The sequence below is a fragment of the Brachypodium distachyon genome, chromosome 1 (assembly GCF_000005505.3).
Source record: "Brachypodium distachyon strain Bd21 chromosome 1, Brachypodium_distachyon_v3.0, whole genome shotgun sequence".
Lineage (NCBI taxonomy): Eukaryota > Viridiplantae > Streptophyta > Magnoliopsida > Poales > Poaceae > Brachypodium > Brachypodium distachyon.
The window spans coordinates 36,592,789-36,613,630 of NC_016131.3; the positions used below are offsets into that span (position 1 = coordinate 36,592,789).

Sequence of the window (20,842 nt, forward strand, 5' to 3'; positions counted from 1 at the left end):
TTCGTCTAACTACATTGAACCTGCCACAAGAGGGTGCCAACATTCTAGATTCTGTTCAGTAGATTTTGAAAATAAATCTAATTCAAATAAAAGAACTGCCCTTTTGTCTAGAAAATTAGCGAAATCCGGAGCTGCCTGCTTCAGTTAGGGGCAGTTCTGGTTTTCAAAACCCTGGTTGGAGCATTTCAAAACCATAAGGGGGTGTTTGGATGCTTTCCTGAGAGCACGGTGCCTGGCCGGAGAAGTCCCTGAGAGAACTTGAAGCGTGTTTGCTTGGTGTCCTGGGAAAGAAACTAGTAACCTGGCCTGGCCTTCTCCTTGTAGTGATTAACCTGCCAGGCACGCACGAGGCTTCCGATTTTGAGCGCCTGGACGTGCCCCAGCTGCTGCATGGCACTAATGGAAGCCACTTGGTGCTTTTTATACAATAAAACAATAGCAAATGACCAACCATGTACTACTTTACTGCTTGATGCTTCACCAGGCCAGGTCTTCAACCAAACACTTATAGGCCAATCTAGCCTGACCAGACAAGAAAGACAACCATCTCAAGTTTCACTCAGGCTCAACTTTTTCTCAGGCATTGGTGATCAGGCCTCCAACCAAACAGGCCCTTATTGCCAGAATCAGAACCTACTTGCGGCTCACTGTTCCTAAATGATGCTGGACTGCAGATCCACTTAATAAAAAGGGTCATTGTGAAGAAAGTATATGTTCATAACACGATAATATTGACCACCTCCTTGTGGGGTGCATCGTTGTAAGCATCGTCCGGAGCATCTTCCTAAGCTAGACCGACTTCAGTAATTGTGCCCCGCAAATCGAAGAAAACTTGAATAAGTAGCTTAATGAAAGGAGGAAGCATATGGGAATCAGAAGGAAGTGCTATTGAGAGCATCGCTATTCTTACATCATGGATTCTTTGGAAACAAAGAGGTTCAAAAACAATCACCCCCCGCTCATAAGCATGATTGAACATTGCAAGAAAACCTTCATGTCCTGGTGTATGGTTGTGCAAATTCTAAGGGGTTGGTCGTCGCTGTCGTTCTTGGTGCGGGTGAGAGATAATAGATTTTCCTTTTTTTGAGTCATGCATTTTTTTGCCAGCATTTCCACTGTTGAACTTCTGTAATTCTTTCTTCTTAATATGACACATGCCTTCTCTTGCATGGTCTCTAAGAAACAATCAGGTCATTCATGTTGTGTATAAGTTGATTGACTAGCCCTTTCCATTAGATCGGTCTTTTGGTTGCATTGGGCAGTGTATGAAGCTTGACATGGTAATTCGAGTCCTGACTTTCGCAATTTATCCTAAAATTGCTCGCGCCCCCTCCGTCCACGTATTGGCCTCTTGAGCCGTACCTCTGAGTTTACACGTGTTGACTCGTTTTCTCCCTCACGCATGTGTGTTGTGTGTGGCGGGGGGGGGGAGGGGGTTGTTGTTGTAGTGTATAAGTGGATTGCCTAGTCATTTTCATCAAATCGGTATTTTGGTTGCGTTGGCTAGCAGATGAAGCTTGACAATTCAAAACAGGAAGACGGGGGGCATATCTTTTTGCAAGCGGATGCCATTTCTACAATATATCTTTCAAGTTACAATCACATGTAATTCTTCCTTAGCTACGATGTTTAGAGTTGAGATCAATTATGTCTACCTAAGATGTTCAAAGTTGGGATCAGCGTACCAAAACTAACCGCTTACTAAAGGGTAACAGGCACATATATGAGATGCAAACAACTCGGTTCAGGTTGACAGTTTAGTTTTAAGAACCAACCTAGTTCATATACCTTGTTATCAGTCTCTGCTTTTTCCTCACAGTTGCTTGGGCACATAATATTTTTACACCATTACCCAGGTTATAACTATGCTGTAGTTCCAGCCTGAAACCAGTAGATTCATAAAATAACGTCTTACATGAAAAGTGATGTTTTCTTTTTTATAATTATGACAAGTACTTCACATAATATTGTGAAACAGCCACACTTCTGCCGGTTACAAGGACGACTGGAAACCAATTCCAACCATCCGACTGCCGTTCAAATGCAATTTTAAACATACCATCAGATAAAACTACATAGTCATATCTTTACTAATTATTAATTTCCAGTCCGCGTAGGTCCGTCGTCCTCCAACCCCGCCCGCGAGAAAAAACCGGACCCCCTCACCCCCGCGGACATGCCCCTCCCCTTCCTCCCGATCTGACCCCGTCCTCGCCCCCTCCCCTCCTCCTGATCTGGATCAAGCACACGCCTCTCTTTCCGATTTGCAGCCATCGCGCAAGACCGCCGCCGCTGCTCACTCTCCCCCGCTGCTTCGGCACCACCTCGCGTCCTCCTCTAACGCGCCGCGAGCCGTCCGCGGCCGCCGGGCCGTGCCACAAGCCATCCGCCGCCCTGCAAATCCCCTCGCCGCTGCCACCGACGTATCTCCGGCTCCACGAGTACCTCCTCTCGGCCGCCGCCGAAATCACACGATGCATCCTCGTCGACCCGCGCCATGGAAGGCAACAGCCGGCCCGCCGTGCTCTTGCCCTGGAGGACGACGGCCTGCTGCTCGCCGCGCTGCCTCTGCGACGTGGCGCGGATGAGCTCCCGGAGGTCCCCGCCCCAGTCGGAGCCGCAGCTGTAGCTCCTGGGCGGCGGTGCCGTCACCGGCACGAGCACCGGGTAGGCACCGAATACGTGGTCGGTGGGGACGTAGCGTGCGCAGCCCGTGACGCTCCGCACATAGAAGTCCCTTGAGCGGCCCAGCCTGATCGGCGTCCTCCACGGCCACCTCAGCTTGCTGCTGCTCATCGGACGGCCGGACTCAAGCGCACACTCACCAGAGGTAACTCAGAAAAGTCAAGTCTCGCTCAAGCTAACAGCGAAAAAAAGATCACACACATTGTCCGTAATGGCAGACAGCACTGGATGTTCAAGTGATGGATGGATGGATTGGACTGAATACTTTCATTTGTTGGGAAATGTATGGTGTCAATTCTTGTCGACAAGCTTGATGCAAAAAATATGTGAATTGTGTGCTAAAAGAATATTTAATTTTTTTGTTAGGTTATATATTTAAATTTTAACTACATGAATAAAAAACAAATAAATAGAACAATTTGTCAAAGAGTAAAAATTTTGTGGTTAAAGTTTAAGTTAAGTGATCGTACATTGCGGGAGCATTTTCATTTTAATACTTTTTTGACCGAGTGATGCTATATAGTTTTCATAAGAAAATGTATTGTTGTTTTCTGGAATAGCAAAATCTAGAGTGAAAGTCTTGGAAAAACATTCTTAAAAATGATGTTTGGTGCTCGTCAAGGAAGACCAATGATAGAACGTTTTGATGCTTGTATTTGAGTGTATCATTTTATTTTGTTGGCACGGGCATTTCAGTATAGCAATATAATGACTGATTCGACTACTCTTCCTACGGCTATCATACTGTTACAAATTCAGCATTGCAGATTGCAAAATCTAGAAATTCTGATGACAAAATCAAGTATCATTCTAATGGCATTTATACAAATACGATTCTAATGGCATTTATACAAATACGAACCACCAATTGATCAGGTGATAGACAAAAATCAACATTTTTAAGGTCTCTTCACCGGCAAACGAAAGCTTAAATTATGCATTGGCCGTTCAATTGGACTGGTAAATCAAGTATCCTTGCTAATTTTACACACTATAATCCTACTGGCAGAAGCAGCTAAGAACTTTCACTAACACATCTACGCCGTGAACGAAATAAACCAGGCATAATTAGTCTAAGGCCACCAGTAATTAGCTGAAGGGTGACCTGTTCTGTCCTACTTTGGCGGCGGCGGAGTTGAGACAAGATTCAATGCGGCGGCCTACGTTGTACCTGAGGCGTTGGAGAGCCATGGCGAACACGGGCAGCTCCTCCGCCCTAAGCGCCTCCACGTCCACCTCAAACCAGAACCGCTTCCCCGCCCCCGCCTGCGCCTGCCGCACCTTCTCCCCGACGGCGTCCATCTGCGAACTCTCCGCCGCCACCTCCTTTATTTTCCCCTCTGTCTCCCGGTACAGCGCCTCCACCGCCTCCCACTCCGCGCCGTCGTCAGCAGGAGCGACGCCGGTGGCGTCGCCCAGGACGGCGTCGACAGAGGGGCTGCCGAAAGCGAACACCTTGCCGGCCTCGGAGAAGGCGAGGAGGGCGACGCGGACGTGGCAGAGCACGGCGATCTCGGAGCCCTTTTTCCACAGGCCCGACTTGCGCTTCGAGAAGGTCACCAGCCGGCTTTCCTTGTTCTCTATCCGTTGGATCCGGATGGACCGCTTCCCTGCCGTCTTCTTCTCGCCCACTGCGCGTGGCTGCACCATGGTCGTTGATCGAATCGAACGCCGCGGCCGCCGGTGCTCTGTTTCTTGCTCTCTTGTGCTTCTCTCAAAGCCTGAAGGCGGTGCGCTGCGGTGAGACGCGAAGACAGATACAGGCGGGGTATAAATAAAGGGAAGAAGGGAAAGGGGGCATTGGTTACCAAAATTTGGTTCGACAGGAAGGTGACGCCCATTGCCATTAAAAGTTTCCTTTCCTTGGTGCGTCTAGGCCAAATCTAAGCCCAACCGCGTATCCTTCGCAATAATGTTTCACGATCACGCATCTGCCTTTTTCCTTCCACAAATAACTTCCTCAATATTGCGGCTGTCACAAAATTGATGGATCCCTGCAAAGCTATTGAGTTCCAGTTGCAAAATCTCTCAAATTGGCTGACTGGCTGAATTGAAAGTTTGAAACAAACACGACTTGCATCGTCGCCCCAGGACTGAGAGAGTCTCTCATTGCCACCTGGAATCGTACCATCACCATACCGCTATTCTTCATACGAGTTGCAACGCCCTTTTTTTCACTGGAAGAGTCCGCGTTGGATTGACGCGGTAATTTTCGAAGGAGAACGCATATTGCAATAAATACGACACGGCTGGGGCCAATGCGTAACCCTGCTCTCATCTGATTTGTACACAAATCTTCTCGGATTGAAACTAAGCCTAAACGTTGTTCAGGTGTTAATTGATGATCACCTAGCAAACTACGACACAATTTACTAGGAATTGACGGCAAATCATATGCTCGCTAGTTTGGAGTTTCATGGTAACGCAACAGGTATTATGCTAGTTACTCCGTACAATCTTTTCGAACAAATTCTTTTACCCTTTAGACCCACCTTAGTTACACATTTGAAATCCGCACTCTTTGACAAGTTCTTTTACCCTTTAGACCAACCTTAGTTACACATTTCAGATATAGAACCAGGAAAATCAGGACTTGACAACAGTGTTGCTAATTCAGTGAAATATGCCCTTCTGCCGATCATCTCAACATTACAACCTGAAAAGCAACAGAAAAGAGAAGCGTGTGTTACTACAGCCAAATAAGTAACAACATGACGCGCTCGCACAAATTATAGTTAATTGAGAGCAAGTTCTGACAGTTCACACAAATTATACTGCAGAATGGTTTACATTATTAGCAACTTAGCAAAGACTGAACTGTCTGACGAATTGCTTGTTACTAGTTCTAATCTTACTTCCAATCCAAAAAAATAATTGCATATAGACAATGGTTAATCCTAAACTTGATAGGACATAACGACCAGGTCTCACATTGTTTTCTTAAAAAACAGAATAACTAAAATCTTCTTTGAGGTGAAATAGAGTGGATATTAGTCAGCTTTAACCATTTCAATTAAATGAAAGAATCTGGATACAACATCCTTGTACAAAACAACGCACCAACACAGTTACACAAAAAGAACAAGGGAAACCGAAACAGTACCAGGAAATCGAGCAAAGTTCTAGACAAACATGACTAAGACATTATACTTAGCACTGAGCACCATGAGCACAACCCAGAAGTGCAGGAAGGAGTGTTTGGTCCGTCAAATGGAATCACGCTGTCAAGACAACGTAGAAAACACAACCATCACCCGCTTGCTCACCGATCAATCCTGATGACAATCTCGAGCACCTAGCACGTAATGAAGTGCCACACATGCCGACGAAGGCGCACCACCGAGGTCACATTGCGACATCGAGAGATTGATGCCACCGAAGGCCAATATTAAGCAGAGACAACCACTGGACCTCTCCACGGCAGCGAACTGGACAGCCATCACCACATGGGCAGACCTGAGCACTATGCGAGGCAACGTGAGCCTCTTAACTGAAATCTCAGTGTCGCTAGACCAGCAAATTAAACAGGAGGAACCAAATATCATTTGATTTCTAACAACAAATTAAACAGGTGCAGCAACCAAATATTATTTGATCTCTAACGCAAGGGACTGCAACTCAAGACTCCACCTTGGGTTGGCAGTAACTCCAAAGTTCTCTGATCTGCATGGTGGCATGCAAATCCCTGCCAACCATAAAGCACGCTGCAATCGTAGTCTGATAGTTAAACAGAACACCCCCTTCTAGACACCTTCATGTAATCAATAATCCTGTAACAAGAAAGAGAAGTGGCTTACATGATACTATATGTTTGTCTAGGTGATGGTTTGGCTAAAACTTCGGGCAACTCTGGTCACACTTCACCACATCTGTCTATTCAAACTCCAAGGCAACTCAACAATATCCATAAATCATCAATAAGCGATAACTCATCATTAATCACAACTGAAATGTACCCAACTCCTGGCCATGCCTTGCAAGTCTAATGGTCTTGACACCAACCCAATGAAGGCGGTAAGAAAGATCAAGATTATGTAGCAACAGCTTCAGATTATCAGCCTCATCTAGTTCCCTCGTCTTAGTCTGCAAACCCCAAAACCAAATATGTATCTCAGAGTATCAATATCAAGAGAATTGAAGAGAATGATAATTACAAAGTTTAAATGGAATGTATAGCCAGTAATTTGTGCTTAAAACATATTATAGATAATGAAGAACTGAAGCTGATACTTTCACATCAAACACCAAACAGAAAGGGAGACAGAACGATGCTCTCCCTACCAATCAGTTGTTGTTGTGCAAACAAGCAGCTTAAAAATACGAATACATGGTATTGCTAGATTATTCTCTAATAAATTGTCACAGCCAAGGTCCTGAGTCCAGGATAGCTCGGTGGACAGTGGGGATGAGGTTTTGAGGGGAGAAGCCTCCTTTTCAGTTTTCTTATTGATCCACCGACAGCCCTAGGGCTTATTTACATGGACTGGCTTCCTTGATCCACAGGTCGGAACAAACCCTTCCTATCCTAGCAAACAATGATTCTTTACTATCTTAACAAATTCAATATTGGAAACTAACTGACCAGATCACAAGGATAAACCCACATAGCACCAGGCATGACTTAATACAAAATTTTCCAACATTCCTCATGCTCAAACAATTCTTTATAGAAGTGCAATTTATCTACAATTTGTTCAGCTCAACTTGTTTGGGAAAAAATTCTAGTTACTATTATACTAGGATATTATGACAAGTATTTATTATTTGTCAGAAAGATCCCTTATACTTCCTTTAACTACAATGAATCTGCCGCAAGAGGGTGCCAAAATTCTAGCTTACATTCAGTAGGTTTTGGAAACACATCTAATTCAAATAAAAAACTACCATTTTGTCTTGAAAATTAGCGAAATCTAGAGCCACCTGGTTCAGTTAGGGCCAGTTCAGGTTTTCAACAGATCATAGTAGCAGAATCTATAGTTATTGCCTGAATCAGAACCTACATGTGGCTCACTGTTCCTAAACGATGCTGGACTGCAGATTGGCTTAATAAATAGGGGCATTCTGAATGGAAGTATATGTCCCTTCTGCCTTGCATAACACGAAAGTACATCTTCCTCAGCTGGACTGACTTCAGTAATTGTACCCCGCAGATCAGAGACAAGCTTGAGGATCGGTGGCTGAATGGAAAGAGGAAGCATATGGGAGTCAGAAGCAAGGTGTTTGACAGCATCGCCATTCTTACATCATGGATCCTTTGGAAACAAAGAGGTTCACAACAATCACAACACGGTCACAGGCAAGATTGAACTTTGCAAGGAAATCTTGGTGTATTGTTGGAGCAAAAGAGCTGCAAATTCTAAGGCCATAGGTGTCGGTCGTCGCTGTCGTTCTTTGTGCGGGTGAGAGATCGTAGATTTTTTCCTATCAGACGTGCATTTATTTGCCAGCATTTCCCCCACAGAATTTCTGTATGACTTTAGATTCATTTGTTTCTTTCTTCTTAATACAACCATGCAGTTCTCTGTATGGTCTCTAAAAAAGAATCAGATCATTCAGACCAGGAGGACAATGGGCATACTTTTGTTTTGCAAGGGAATGTCATTCATACGTTATATCATCCAAGTTACAATCACGTAGAATTCTGTCTAGCTAAGATGTTTAGCATAGAATCCAAGCTACCACTTAGTACAGGGTAACAGGCGCAGATATGAGATGCAACACCCTGGTTCAGGTTAGTTTTAAGAACCATCCTAGTTCCTATACCCGATTGCCCCGTTCAGTTTCCTGGTTCCCTGATAGTATTTGGAGGGGATTGAGGGGGATTGGAGGGAAACTGAACTAGAATCCCAGCATTCCCCTTCAATCCCCACCGGGCTGGGGCTAACTGAATTGGCCCTTATGAGCCCCAGCTTTTTCCTCACAGTTGCTTGGGTACATAAGCATGAAACCAGTAGTTGCAGAAAATACTGCCTTACATGAAAAGTGAAGCTTTTTATAGTTAGAAGTATTTCACATAATATTGTGAAACAGTCACACTTGTGCTGGTTATAAGGATGACTGGATTCCAATTCCAGCCATCTGACTGCTAGTCTGCTACTAGAAACCCTTATGTTCGATCAGATGAATTACTTACCATGGTACAGTCAAAGCACTATCCTTCGTAAATTGCAACTATCAATTTGATAGAGGCAAAAACTGCATTCCAGTTGGCTATATGAACTTAATTTGCTGACAACCTTTGCAATTCACATGCATTCTTTTTTAAATGGAATTCAAATGCATTTCTTTGCAGGTCCATTGAACTTACTCAATACATTATACAAAATCCTGCACTGGCTACGGCTATTATAAGCAGCGCGCAAATGAAATTAGCAAATTAGAGCAAGACATGTCTGGTCACTTCTGTGGCTCTACCAGCCCTAGCAAGACTGGCAATTACAAAATAAACATGCCGTGACAGTATGGTTTCACCAACACCAAACAATATAAAAAAAATAAGAAGAAAGTATTGGTACCTCTGAATTTCGATGGCTATCATGTCCCAATATGTTACAAATTATACTTAGACGAGCTGAGTTGGGTGAAAATCCCTCCCATGGAGGAACATAGATAAGCTTTGTGCATTGGATAGGAGTAAGGCTTCTGCTTAGCCTCTCCCACCAGGCTGAACCTAGAGACCACCATCTAATCATCAACCCATTCTCGGAAAATGCGACAAGACCCTAAGTAAAAAGGGAGAAAAGTTACAGTCAAAACATAACTTGAATTTCTGTACCTCAGATTTACAGCTCGAACCAAACTATAGCTTATAAAAGCTGACCGTCTTTGTCATATAATAAATGAATTATTTGGCAAAGCAACAACCTTTTTTTCTACAAATAGCAACCCGTACATCAAGTTTCATATTTCATGTAAAATGTATGCCATAAATCCATTTCAATAGGCATAAAATAAGGGATACAAATTAAGCGCTTGAACCAGCAAAGTTGATAAATCAGAAAGCTGGCTCTAGAACTGATCTATGGATGATAAAATTAGTTTCATGTCCCCAAGTACTACCGAACATTAATCTATTGGACAAAGATACGATAAATGTTCTGTACTTTCTATGATAAGCCATCTAAAGGTAGAATAACTTCATTCTCTTTAAGCTAGTGATCTTTTGGTGCAATGGAACCAACTTTTATGTAAATTAATGACAGGATTATCTTTGTAGTGCAAGAACGAACACCATACAAACATTTATCTGTAATAAAGTTAAACTATTGGCTAACTCCTATTATAACAAGCCATACATAACAGAACGGAAAGACGCAGTAGCTTGATTGATTATATTAAAGGTATCATAAATCAACCATAGACTAGACATTCTACAGCTCCGCGAGGAATATGAACAATAGTTACAAATTGTCTATGTCTTCGAATTTGTATGGTTTCTAATTTTCTATGGCAAAATTTTGATCTTTGATTCTCATCTAATATGATCATTATATAAAGTAAAATAATTCAATAACAGATATGCACGTGACATTTTCATGTAGCTAATTTTCAAAGAAATGCATGCAGATCTTCGCAGCATCTATTTGACTATTCTGGCAAAGAGGTAGTATCGAACATGTCATAAATGCTACTCCCTCCGATCCATAATAAGTGTCTTAGAGTTAGTACAACTTTGTACTAAGTCAGTACAAAATCTGAGACACTTATTATCGGAGGGATGCAAGGTTCAACAAAACAACTAGATAGACATTAAAATACTTAATTATGACACGAGTGATAGATGCTCTTGGGAGATGATCATAAGTCAGCATAAGCTATAGCCACAATGTACACATAGAAATATGTCTTCAAAAGCATTCTGATTCTGGTATGCGCATAACAGTATCAAACCTCTCCATCCAGTGAGAAACTCAAAGCTGTTATCAGTATGGTTGTTGTTGTATTTGATGGTCCTTCAAGAAAGCTTGGAAGACCTGGTGGTCCACATGCATCAAGAATCCTTATTTTTGTGACACTGCCAAAAAATGGAATAATAGATAAAGAGCGCAAAAAAACACATACTTGTTCGAGTTTATTTTGGTGACAACTCACAGTTCAAGTGTATGATCATAAATCAGCAATAGTGCAACAAAGAGTATAAGTAATATCATAGTTTAATTCAAAATCAGTTCTACAGAATATTTAAAATATTATTTGGGCCTAAAGAAACATATAATATCAATGAACTTTCACAAGTCAGTATAGCATTGGTGATGCATAATTTAATAGCTCGACAAAACCAACTTTCAACCACTTGAAAGACTGTACCTTTCTACGTCATAAACACGAATTGTGGCACTGTTGATCTCTCCAATAGCATCACCAATAGCTAATCTTGTCATTGATTCATTGAGAGCAACCATTGGAAATACACGTGCAATTTCTCTTAAAGCCATCATTGAGTTAATAATGCAAGCTTTGCGCATTATTAAATTGCTTGGATCCATTGTGTGTAGAATATAGCTGATTGCCTGTAAAATAAAGAAAGGGTTTTCTTTTGCGCATTATTAAAGTCTACATATATATCACCAAACAAATGCAATATGAAAATATATTTGATATTAGTCCTAATAATGCTAGTTTGGTGTCCTATGTATTTGGTGTTTTTGCCTACAGACTCAGTCAAAGTTGACAAAGTTTGACTTAGGACAAACCCAAGTATACAGAAATTTCGAAACTGTGGGAGTATATAGTGTGTGGACACGACATGTCACTGTCGTATGGTAAGAAAAGTTCAAACTTTTCTAAAATATTAGAAGATTTCCATGGGTTTCCACTGAAACTTTCTAAACAACTATAAAAATAGGAGAGTATATGGAAAGCTTCTAACTTGGTAAAACCCTTAACTAGTACTGAGATACTAATAACTACTCCCTCTGATCCTAAATTCTTGACTCAAATTTGTCCAAATATGGATGTATCTATTCTTAAAAAGCATCTAGATACATGTAATATTTCAACAACAAATTAGGATCGGAGGGAGTATAATGTACCAAAATCCCTCAGCTTCATCAACTGCCAGATTGGGAGTTTGTTGGAACAGGTGATCAGGTTGGTTGACCCTTAAAATAACTATCTTAGCCAATTGTTTCGGCCGTTAGAAAAAGGAATTCAGTTAGGTTTGCACATAGCTTACTATAGACATTCTAGTTTGATCAAAAGCAATCCAATTTATTTCTCCCAACACTCATTTGAGGTCTAGAAATATCACAATATCACATTGTACCAATGAAAAAGGTCGATTCGAACTAGGGTGCTTTTTAAAACAACCATATGTGCCAACTATTTAGCTACCTGGTGTTTCCTAAGAACTGTTCTTATAAGGTTGGAAGCCACAATGCATAGTGACTACAACAATCATTTATAAGAAAACTTCAATGCGCAAAAAATGCATACCTTGTCAAGATAAGGAGCCAAGGCCTTTGGAGAGCCTCGAACTACTCGGATGAGAGTTTTGAGAGAAACTACATGAACAGGTGAATCAGATGAAGTAGCCCAAATTTGACTTTCTATTACACCAAAAAATCCCATTATGTCAGCCATTGCCAAGCTTGGTAGAAGAGTACCAACCAAGGCCTCCCTCATTGTAACAGCAACTGCAGTTTTATACATGGCATTGCTAGAAGGTGCACTACTTAGACACTCAATTTGGAAAAGGACATCACTCATGAAATGAGCTATGTCAGTACCCAAACATGCTTTCCATGTGCTTTCCATTCCCTCCGCTAGAAGTTCAGCTGCAGTTGAACTGTAACGATCATTCATGGACATAACTAACTTGATTAGTTGATTAACAACCAGCTTTGCAAGCTTAACTTTCACAATGCTCGGGTACCAAACAACAAAAGCAGCTGCAACAATGATATTTGATGCCACTGCATCCTGGCTTGTCCCTCCAATCCATGATAGCCACTCCTGATTTTCAAATGATTCCAGCCATGAGTTTATCTGAGAAGTATCATCAGCATCTCTATCAAGATTTTCACCATCTGCCTTCAACTGTCCATACCTAGATAATGAGGCATTCTGTATCGCTGGGATAAGCTTGTCCATATGATCAGATGGAGACAAGTGGACATCAGGTATTTTGCTTCTCTGTATGCGGAGCGGTTGTGGAACAGAACGAAGAGCTGAGCAGTGAAATAAGGAGCGGGCAGCCATTCGCACATGTTCAGAAGGATGTTGCCAAAAGCTCACCAGAAGCTGTAATACGCATACTAATTAGTTAAGAAATCAAAGCACATGGCGGTGCTTTCATTTATGTAGCAAGAAAACACAAGTATGCACAGGTGCAAGGAAATACAAATTTAGATAGATTCATTTCCTATGATAGATGCGTAAATGAACTTATGAGATGACACAGGGGTACCCTGTATAGGCAGAACGGAAGCAGATGGTCATTTCAAATCCTTGCTAAAACAGAAGCAAGTCTGCACTCTATACTAATCAAGTCTTGACAGGACAGCTATAGGATGAAAATGATAAGACCATGGAGTATGGACATGAACTGCTTAAAACAAATCCGCGAATCGATGCCTATGGATTGTAGTAAATAGTATATATGGAATACAAATGCAATTTGAAACATGCCATCACATATGATTGCATAGTCTATTGCAATATAATAAGTGATTGAAATCATGGGCTGGCATTAATCCAAAAGTTATTCTTCAATAACTCTTCCTATCATACTGTTACAAATTCAGCATTGCAAATTCTAAAATCAAGAAATTCTGATTTAATCATGCAGACTATTAAATAGATGTATTTATGTACAAAAGGTAAAAAGAAAAGTATATTTTTGGTCCCTCAATTGGCAGCAAAGTCTAGAAATGGTCCCTCAACTCAAAATCGTATACATTTGGTCTCTCAATTGGCAAAAAAAAACAGATACTTTTAGTCCCTCTTCTTGTTTTGGATGGTTTTGACTCCACATAGCGCCGTTTTTCCTATCAATTTTCCACGTCTGATGCCACAATGCACAATGCATAGTTGAGGGCTAAAATGTATACAATTTCAAGTTCAGGGACAATTTCTGGAAGGAACTTAATGACATCGAGCCATCTGATGTGGAAAATTCGGGGGTAAACCGCTCAACGTGGGTCAAAACCGTTTGAAATCCGGGAGAGGCACCAAAAGTATCCTTGGTTTGCCAATTGACGCACCAAATGTATAAGATTGAGGGACCATTTCTAGACTTTGATGCCGATTGAGGGACCAAAAATATACTTTTCTCAAAGGTAAAAGATACTGTGTCCTAACCAGCTCTACAGAACATGAAAGTTACAGTTTCACTTAACAAGTGTATGTCCAGTACATTAGATGACATTTGAATGTGCAAGGCTACGTAGTCCCTCCAATCCTAAATTGTTATCGTTGTTTTAGTGCAAATTTAGGATCAGAAGGAGTATCTATTATTAGTAAAGTATGGCCCATTGGCATTGACCAAAAATAGGAAATGGACAAAGCAGTATCAGCAATGCAGCTAAGACATCTATTTTGGACCTGAAGTATCTGGTCTGACCACGCGTACCAAGGTAATGTTGCTGATGAGAAGTACGAGGGTATCCATAATTTGATTTACTAAACAAGCATACTACTTATTGCATCCGGAAAGGACTCGTTGGGCTGGAAGCAAGAGAAGGAAAGATAGAAAAGAAGATGGTGCAACGTCAGCTAGGAAAAGATCACATATTAAATGGAAAAATCTGCATGTGTGTATAGATATTCCAAGAGGCGCTTCTTATTCTTTAACGGCAGATCACCTTGGAGATAAAAGAGAAGACTCGTGGTTTAATTTTGGCAAGCAGAAGAGAAGTTTGGCTCAAGTTTTCCTGATTTTGGGGCATGTCTTGGAAAAGGGACGTGTTTGATTTCTAGGAGGAAATCAGACTTTTCATTTCTGTTTCTGCCACACAAGGAGAGGAGCAGTTAGATCATTACCAAATCCCTAATCCCACGAGATTTGCTGTCCCTGAAGGCAATAGGATGGGGGCCACCAGAAAAATTATTGAAGAAGGGTGAAGCAAGTTAGGAAGTTTATTTTTAATTATTCACGTTGAATTTTACTTTAGTCTAGATTAGCTTTCTTATTCCATTTCCATCGGAGAGAATATTTCCTACACAGGTTCTTGTGTCGTGTACGTGTATTGAACTAGTTATCAAGGTGGAAGTGTCGTGAAAGATTGGTCCAACAATGGATCGACCCTCACCTGCGGGTTTGGCCCTTCATCAATATCTCATGTGAATACTGATCTAGAATAAAACACAGGTCCACAGCACGGTTTAATATCACTATGGGGTAATCAATATCAATATCTCTAGGCTGGGGGAATCAGTATCACAGATATGAACTAAGCCTTCATCTCAGCAGAATCTTAACTAGTACCACTTAATTTCCTACGAGCCACTGCAAACAACAGAAATATTATTTCCAGTTTTCAGCTTTTTCACATATAAAGATCAACAAACAAATTGGTTTCAAAAAGAAAAAAAATCATAGGACTGAGAGAAACAGATGTGTGAAACAAATATAGTAGAACCTGGAGGGATGGGGGCTTTATATCTGGAACTTTCTCAGCAAAGTGTCTTGTATAAAAAGCCGCCAAGGCACTGAAGCAAGAGAAAAAGTGTAGATGAGAACATTGAACTACATGAATTTGATGCTATCTTGAAATAACAATGGTCTATATTCATCATAATTTTTAAAAGCAACTTAAGTTAAGAGTGCAATGATTTCAGATTTGATAGGGCAAAGCCAACCAAGAGGCGCCGCAATACATTTGGTGGTTACAAAAAAATATATAAAAGCTCCCAGTTTTTCAGGGAAGTTCCCAAAAATTTGGTGTTCACTGGTAGGAGTAAGGACATAAGTTTGATGCTACCTCGAAAATAGAAAGGCCCTTATTTGTCACAATTTTGAAAAGCAACTTAGTAGTGCAATGATGTCAGATTTGGTAGGCAAACCGAACCAGGACATGGCACAATATAAATGATGGTTACCAAAAATATATAAAAGATCCATTTTAGGGATGTTCCCAAAATTTAATTTTCACAGGTAGAGCTTAAGACTCCTGGTTCAGTACATATATGCAGGAAATGTACCAAGCGGCCAAACCTGTTAGAGATTTCAGCACACCAAATGAAAGATTCCAGTCTCGCACTATGCAGAATATGAACGAAACATGAAAGTTAAGGAACAGGTGACCGAGTACCTGCTGGCATTTGTACAAGAACGAGATAGCGTGATCATGCGTTGGGCAAGAGAAACAATTGTCAACGATCTCATAGCACAAAATTCAGCGGATGACTTCCAAAGCTGAAACGGAAAGAAAAAAAATCATGTTTATAATTCAGATGCGCTTAAAGAAAAGAGGATATGGACTAAACAGCCAACCTCAAGAGTGGCTTCTTTCCCTGGGAACATCAATGTAAACGAGCCTCTGTCCCCTACCACCCCTGTAGCTATATGGCAGCCTTCTGGCTTGCAAATTTGCATCTCATCAACAATCAATTTGTCTAGCTCACAATCAACATCCCACAAATGCAGAAAACAGAGACTAAATCGGAGTAATTGGCCCTCCAATGACTCTCTAGATGGGCTATCCATTTCATGGCCCCGAGAAGTATTATCAAAAGCTCCAGGCTTTACAGTTTCTTTGATATGATCATTACAAAGTTGGTCTCCTAAATGCCTATCACTATTGCTGTTTGACATGCCTTGCGCAGACATGATTGCTGTGAGGTCAAATCTCAGACTTGCAATGCCAGGATATGGACAGGAGCACTTTATGCGATACTTTCTTCTTTTGTTAATGATCTGGGCACAGCCAAATTTTCCTGAAATATATCCAGAATTATCTCTATCATCTGGAGCTGGTGTTTTCCCCTTAACATCATGTGCAGTAGGGGCACTCAAAGCAACAGAATCTGCAGCATTGTGATAGTTCTTTGATACAGATGAAATGTTATGTCCATTTTTATTTCCATCAGATTGAAGAAGGGTTATCTCTTTGAAAACTGGAACAAGTAAGGAAGAAGCTGAAGTTGTCCCTCCCAAGAAGCCACCAGTAACTTTATTTCTGGAAATTCCCTTACAGAAGTGTTCAAATGCCGATTGAGATGCCGTCCCTCTAACAATTCGTTCTCGAGCACCTGTTTTCATATCCCAAATATACAATATGCTACCTGCATCATTACAGGAGTGCAGACTCCGGCATAGACAAGCTATGTACCCTTTTACTCCATCCCAAGCAACCATTGATGGGTAACATGAATGCCCAGGAAACATCCTCTCAACACGCATAGTTTCAAGAGAAACAAGTGCTACAAGGCCATCTTCTCCAACAGAAATAAAACAGTCATCCCAAGGATGATGAGTCCAAGCTGGTGGCAGTACTATTTGGTTAACCGACGCGACATGGTGATGCATCACAGAAAGGAGGGTGCCAGCATCTAGATCCCAGACACGAATTGTGCAATCCAAACTCCCCGAGATGAGTGCTCGTTGGAAGCTTCGGGAGTCAGAGTGCACATGCATATGGTGCGCAGCCAAGCAAATAATTGCTCCCTTGTGCCCCAAAAAAAATCTTTCAGAAATATGTGGGTAAGCACCTCCAGTACCAAATTTTGCAGCTGGCAACAGGTTGAGAAATCGGATAACTTCTATGTCACCATTATGGAAACCATAAACTACAGCATATGGAGCATAAGAATCCTCAGAAAGTACCATTGAAGAAGACACAGTCCTTCCATACCTCCCCGGTCCATCGTTGTATGATGAGCACATATGTGAACTAATTTCCAATCCATTGTCTGACTTGGGCAGTGAATGAGAGGGTTCTGACATAAATTCTTCTCCCTGGAGACTGCCTTCTCCAAGAACTTTGCTGAAAGGTGGGTTCTCTGCGTTCTTTGGAACACTCAATTCTAGTTGATTCATAGACCATATGGAGATATGGGGTTTCCACAACACAGAACCACAGATCTTATACGGGCAAGACTCCACCCTAATAAGACAGTTGTCCATCTGGCAACATTGCACTGATGACCTCTGTCCCTGCTCAGATGCAATACTAGGGATTGCACATACAGCCTCACACACAAACGATGGAGTACCAACCACAACCCTGTACAACATGGCACCACCATTGCTACTCCACAACACCAAGCTCCTGACCACGCTGCCATCCTCCGAATGCCGGGATCCCCACTCCCCACCATGGAGAAAAAAACCTCCAGCAAGGCAACCCGTGACCCCTGCATCCTCCTCGTTGCATAGTGAAGTATTGGCCAGAGACACTTCACCCAGCAAGGAACCCTCGAGAACGCATTTCAAGAAACAGCTCGTCTTCAGCACCAAAGCAACGACCTTCCCATCATCAGATAAAGCCACGGCCTCCACCATACCATCCGGTGCCTCTGCGGATGCAACGCTGGACAAGGAGCTCACGCTGAGCCGCCTCGGTGAGTCGCCCTCGATGGCCGAGACCTCCACCACGGGCACCATCTGTGTCCGCCCCTGCGCGTCAGCCAGCACAACAGTGACGGCATTGTCGTCGCTGTTGACCGTGACAGTGATTGCCTTCGGGGGCGCGACTGAAAGGGCGCCGTGGAAGGCGGTGTGAAGAACGACAAGGGTCCGAGCGTCGATGACCACAACTGCGGACACGTGGCGGTGGCCGTGGCCGTCATCGTGGGCGTGGCAGAGGATCGCGACACGGAGGGTTGACGAAGTGGAGGAGGAGGAGGGAAGGGGCGCGACGAGGCAAGGGGAACCGGCCCAGGGCGGGAGCGAGCGGCGGCGGAGGCAGCGCAGAGAGGCGGAAGCGGAGAAGAGGGAGAGGACGCCGGCGCTGCAGGAAACGAGGAGGGAGGCGGGGGAGGGGAGAGGACAGAGGGCGGTGATGGCGGCGGCGTGGGCGCAGAGAAGGGAGCAGGGACGCAGGTGGAAGGGCGGGGAAGGAGGGAGAGGCCAGTGGAGGACGGTGCCGTCGGCGGCGCCGGTGAAGAGCGCGGCAGGGGTTGCGGCGACGGCGGTGATGTGGTGGGAAGGAGGCGACGGCGACCAGAGCGCAGCCACCGAGTGGCACTTCATGGGCGGAGAGATCTGAGGGGAGGAGCACAGCGGGGTGGACTCGACCCGCGGAGAGCATCTCCAATTATGGTTGGCACCCGGCAAAATTTTCCAGACCCGGACCCGACACGGGTCTCGGGTACCCGCGGGTATATCCGACCGCATGACCACAGTTTGAGGTGGACCTGTCCGAGCTATCACAGCACAAGCGACCATCAAGTTTTTTAAAAGCATTGTGTGCCGATTTGGTGTGCCTAAAGACATCATCACCGACAATGGCACGCAATTCACCGGTACGGTGTTCCAAGCTTACTGTGAGGAGATGGGCACTAAAATTCACTTCCCCTCAGTCGCTCATCGAAGGAGCAACGGCAAGTGAAGCGTGCCAACGCAGAGGTACTGCGGGGGCTCAAGACGAGAACCTTTGACAAGGTCAAGGGCCATGGGAAACACTGGGTTGAAGAACTCCAGCCCGTGCTGTGGTCGATACGGACCACACCAAGTTGGGCGACGGGCCAAACTCCGTTTGCCCTCGTCTACGTGGCAGAAGCTGTGTTGCCCCTCGAGTTCAAGCATGGGTCACCTCGGGTACGCGCGTATGGTGACAAGAGCCAACACGCGCAGAGGATTGACGACCTTATCTTCATCGAGGAGATTCGATGCCGGGCTGCCATGCGAGCTGCAGGTTTCCAGAAGGGGCTCCGTCGTTATCACGACGGGAGAGTCCGTCCCCGGGGGCTCGAGGTTGGAGACCTCGTCCTGTGAAGGCCCGGATACAAGGAACGAAGGCCGGAAACAAGTTGACTCCAAACTGAGAAGGTCCTTTCCGGGTAGTGCAGGTGACCAGATCGGGGGCTGTCCGGCTGGAAACCGAAGAAGACTTGCCGGTGCCCAATAGTTGGAACCTTGAGCACCTGCGCAAGTTCTACCTGTGAAACAGTGGTGCCTTACCCACGGGTGACGCTGCGGCAACGTGCCTCTTTAAGCTAGTGTAGCCAGGCAAGGCCCGATTGTAATCCGCTAGCACAAAGTTGAATAAAGATAAGTGTTTCTTTAGTAAGTATTTTGCTTTGCTGTTAACGTGAGCTTCTGTCTCCTGCTCTAGGTGCACAGAATTGTCTCTTCATCCTTGGCTGTGAGCAGGGGGCTGCCGGAACTCTGAAAACCAAGCTCGTTCTCGGGTCGCCCCAGAACGAGGACCAGCAGTTGGTGAACCTGTTCACAACGTGCTACTTGCCGGCACGGCACCATGGAATGGAAAAGATGCTCACACCCAAGCCTAAGGTCGACCCCCTTCTGTGCCCGTGGGATGGGCGGAAGGAGTTTACCCAATTAGTGTTGTCCTTTTCGTGTATTTCGAAAAAAATTATGGGCTTTGCAAGAGTCTAACATGTAGGGTAAAGGCGGGGACGAAGGCGCACTGTGACGCTTGTGGAGCAGTCGCGGGTGTCGTCGTATTGCGGGTAAGTTGTCCGTATATGGCAATTACTTCGAGGCTTGATGCAGGACTCTGAGATAGGGCCAGTGCCTCCACGCGTCAACCGGTGGTTCCGCGCACGTGGCGGCAAGGGCAACAGTGTGGCTATTTAAAGAACAGAGCAAGCGCAATACCAGCAACGGGCAAGAAAGCAATAGATGTCGCAGAGAGGCGATGGTGGTGCATCCCTCTGCGCTTGTCGCTGAGGGTGTTCCCACCATCGCGGCCCTGCCACATCTCTTATGGAAGGACACCAGAAATGGCAATGCAAGAGATGAGAGGTATCGCGAAGACGCGGTGGTGGTGCGTGCCTCCGCGTATGCCGCTGGAGGGTGCACTGCGACCACGTCCTTGCCACGGCTCTCAACGAGGTGCTCCAAGAGCAAAGAGAACGGAAAGCTAAGTACTTTGGTTCAAGTCCTTAGTTCTTCCTTTAATCACACTGGTTTGCCGAGGTAAGCTCAGTCCCCGTGTAGCCGGAGTGTAGGAAGGATGCTTGCGGGGGGACTACGCCCACCACACGTGGCTCGCGGGTCCGTCCCGGAGGCGTGCGCTGGGGTGGTTAA

General features: G+C 44.0%; 3 protein-coding genes across 12 annotated transcripts; all 3 read right to left on the reverse strand.

Moving 5' to 3' along the window:
* Window positions 1-1,690: 1,690 nt before the first annotated feature.
* LOC100837946 lies at window positions 1,691-3,329 on the reverse strand. The gene has a single exon (XM_024460442.1). It carries the CDS (start codon window positions 2,794-2,796, stop codon window positions 2,338-2,340), a length of 459 nt encoding a protein of 152 aa, XP_024316210.1. The 5' UTR covers window positions 2,797-3,329; the 3' UTR covers window positions 1,691-2,337.
* A 161-nt stretch (window positions 3,330-3,490) lies between these two features.
* Window positions 3,491-6,093, reverse strand: LOC100838245 (agamous-like MADS-box protein AGL62-like). 2 transcript variants are annotated; one of them, XM_010235633.3, is made up of 3 exons: window positions 5,952-6,093; window positions 4,494-5,341; window positions 3,491-4,406 (listed from the first exon to the last, which is right to left on the reverse strand). In XM_010235633.3, exon 3 carries the CDS (start codon window positions 4,333-4,335, stop codon window positions 3,775-3,777), a length of 561 nt encoding a protein of 186 aa, XP_010233935.1. In that variant the 5' UTR covers window positions 4,336-4,406; window positions 4,494-5,341; window positions 5,952-6,093; the 3' UTR covers window positions 3,491-3,774. The 2 variants fall into 2 exon arrangements, with proteins under 2 accessions (XP_010233935.1, NP_001288320.1); NM_001301391.1 differs by lacking the exons at window positions 4,494-5,341; window positions 5,952-6,093 and having other exon boundaries at window positions 3,775-4,335.
* LOC100838541 (WD repeat-containing protein 7) lies at window positions 5,674-18,860 on the reverse strand. Of its 9 annotated transcripts, none has more exons than XR_001405229.2 (10): window positions 16,121-18,860; window positions 15,939-16,042; window positions 15,267-15,336; window positions 12,121-12,927; window positions 10,993-11,195; window positions 10,576-10,699; window positions 9,201-9,407; window positions 6,659-6,768; window positions 6,316-6,455; window positions 5,674-6,141 (listed from the first exon to the last, which is right to left on the reverse strand). XR_001405229.2 is itself a non-coding variant. In XM_014896944.2 (9 exons), exons 1-9 carry the CDS (start codon window positions 18,818-18,820, stop codon window positions 6,410-6,412), a joined length of 4,371 nt encoding a protein of 1,456 aa, XP_014752430.1. In that variant the 5' UTR covers window positions 18,821-18,860; the 3' UTR covers window positions 5,674-6,409. The 9 variants fall into 9 exon arrangements, 1 of the variants encoding a protein (XP_014752430.1); XR_001405230.2 differs by having other exon boundaries at window positions 5,674-6,148; XR_001405233.2 differs by having other exon boundaries at window positions 6,316-6,389; window positions 6,483-6,768.
* Between the last annotated feature and the right edge of the window lie 1,982 nt (window positions 18,861-20,842).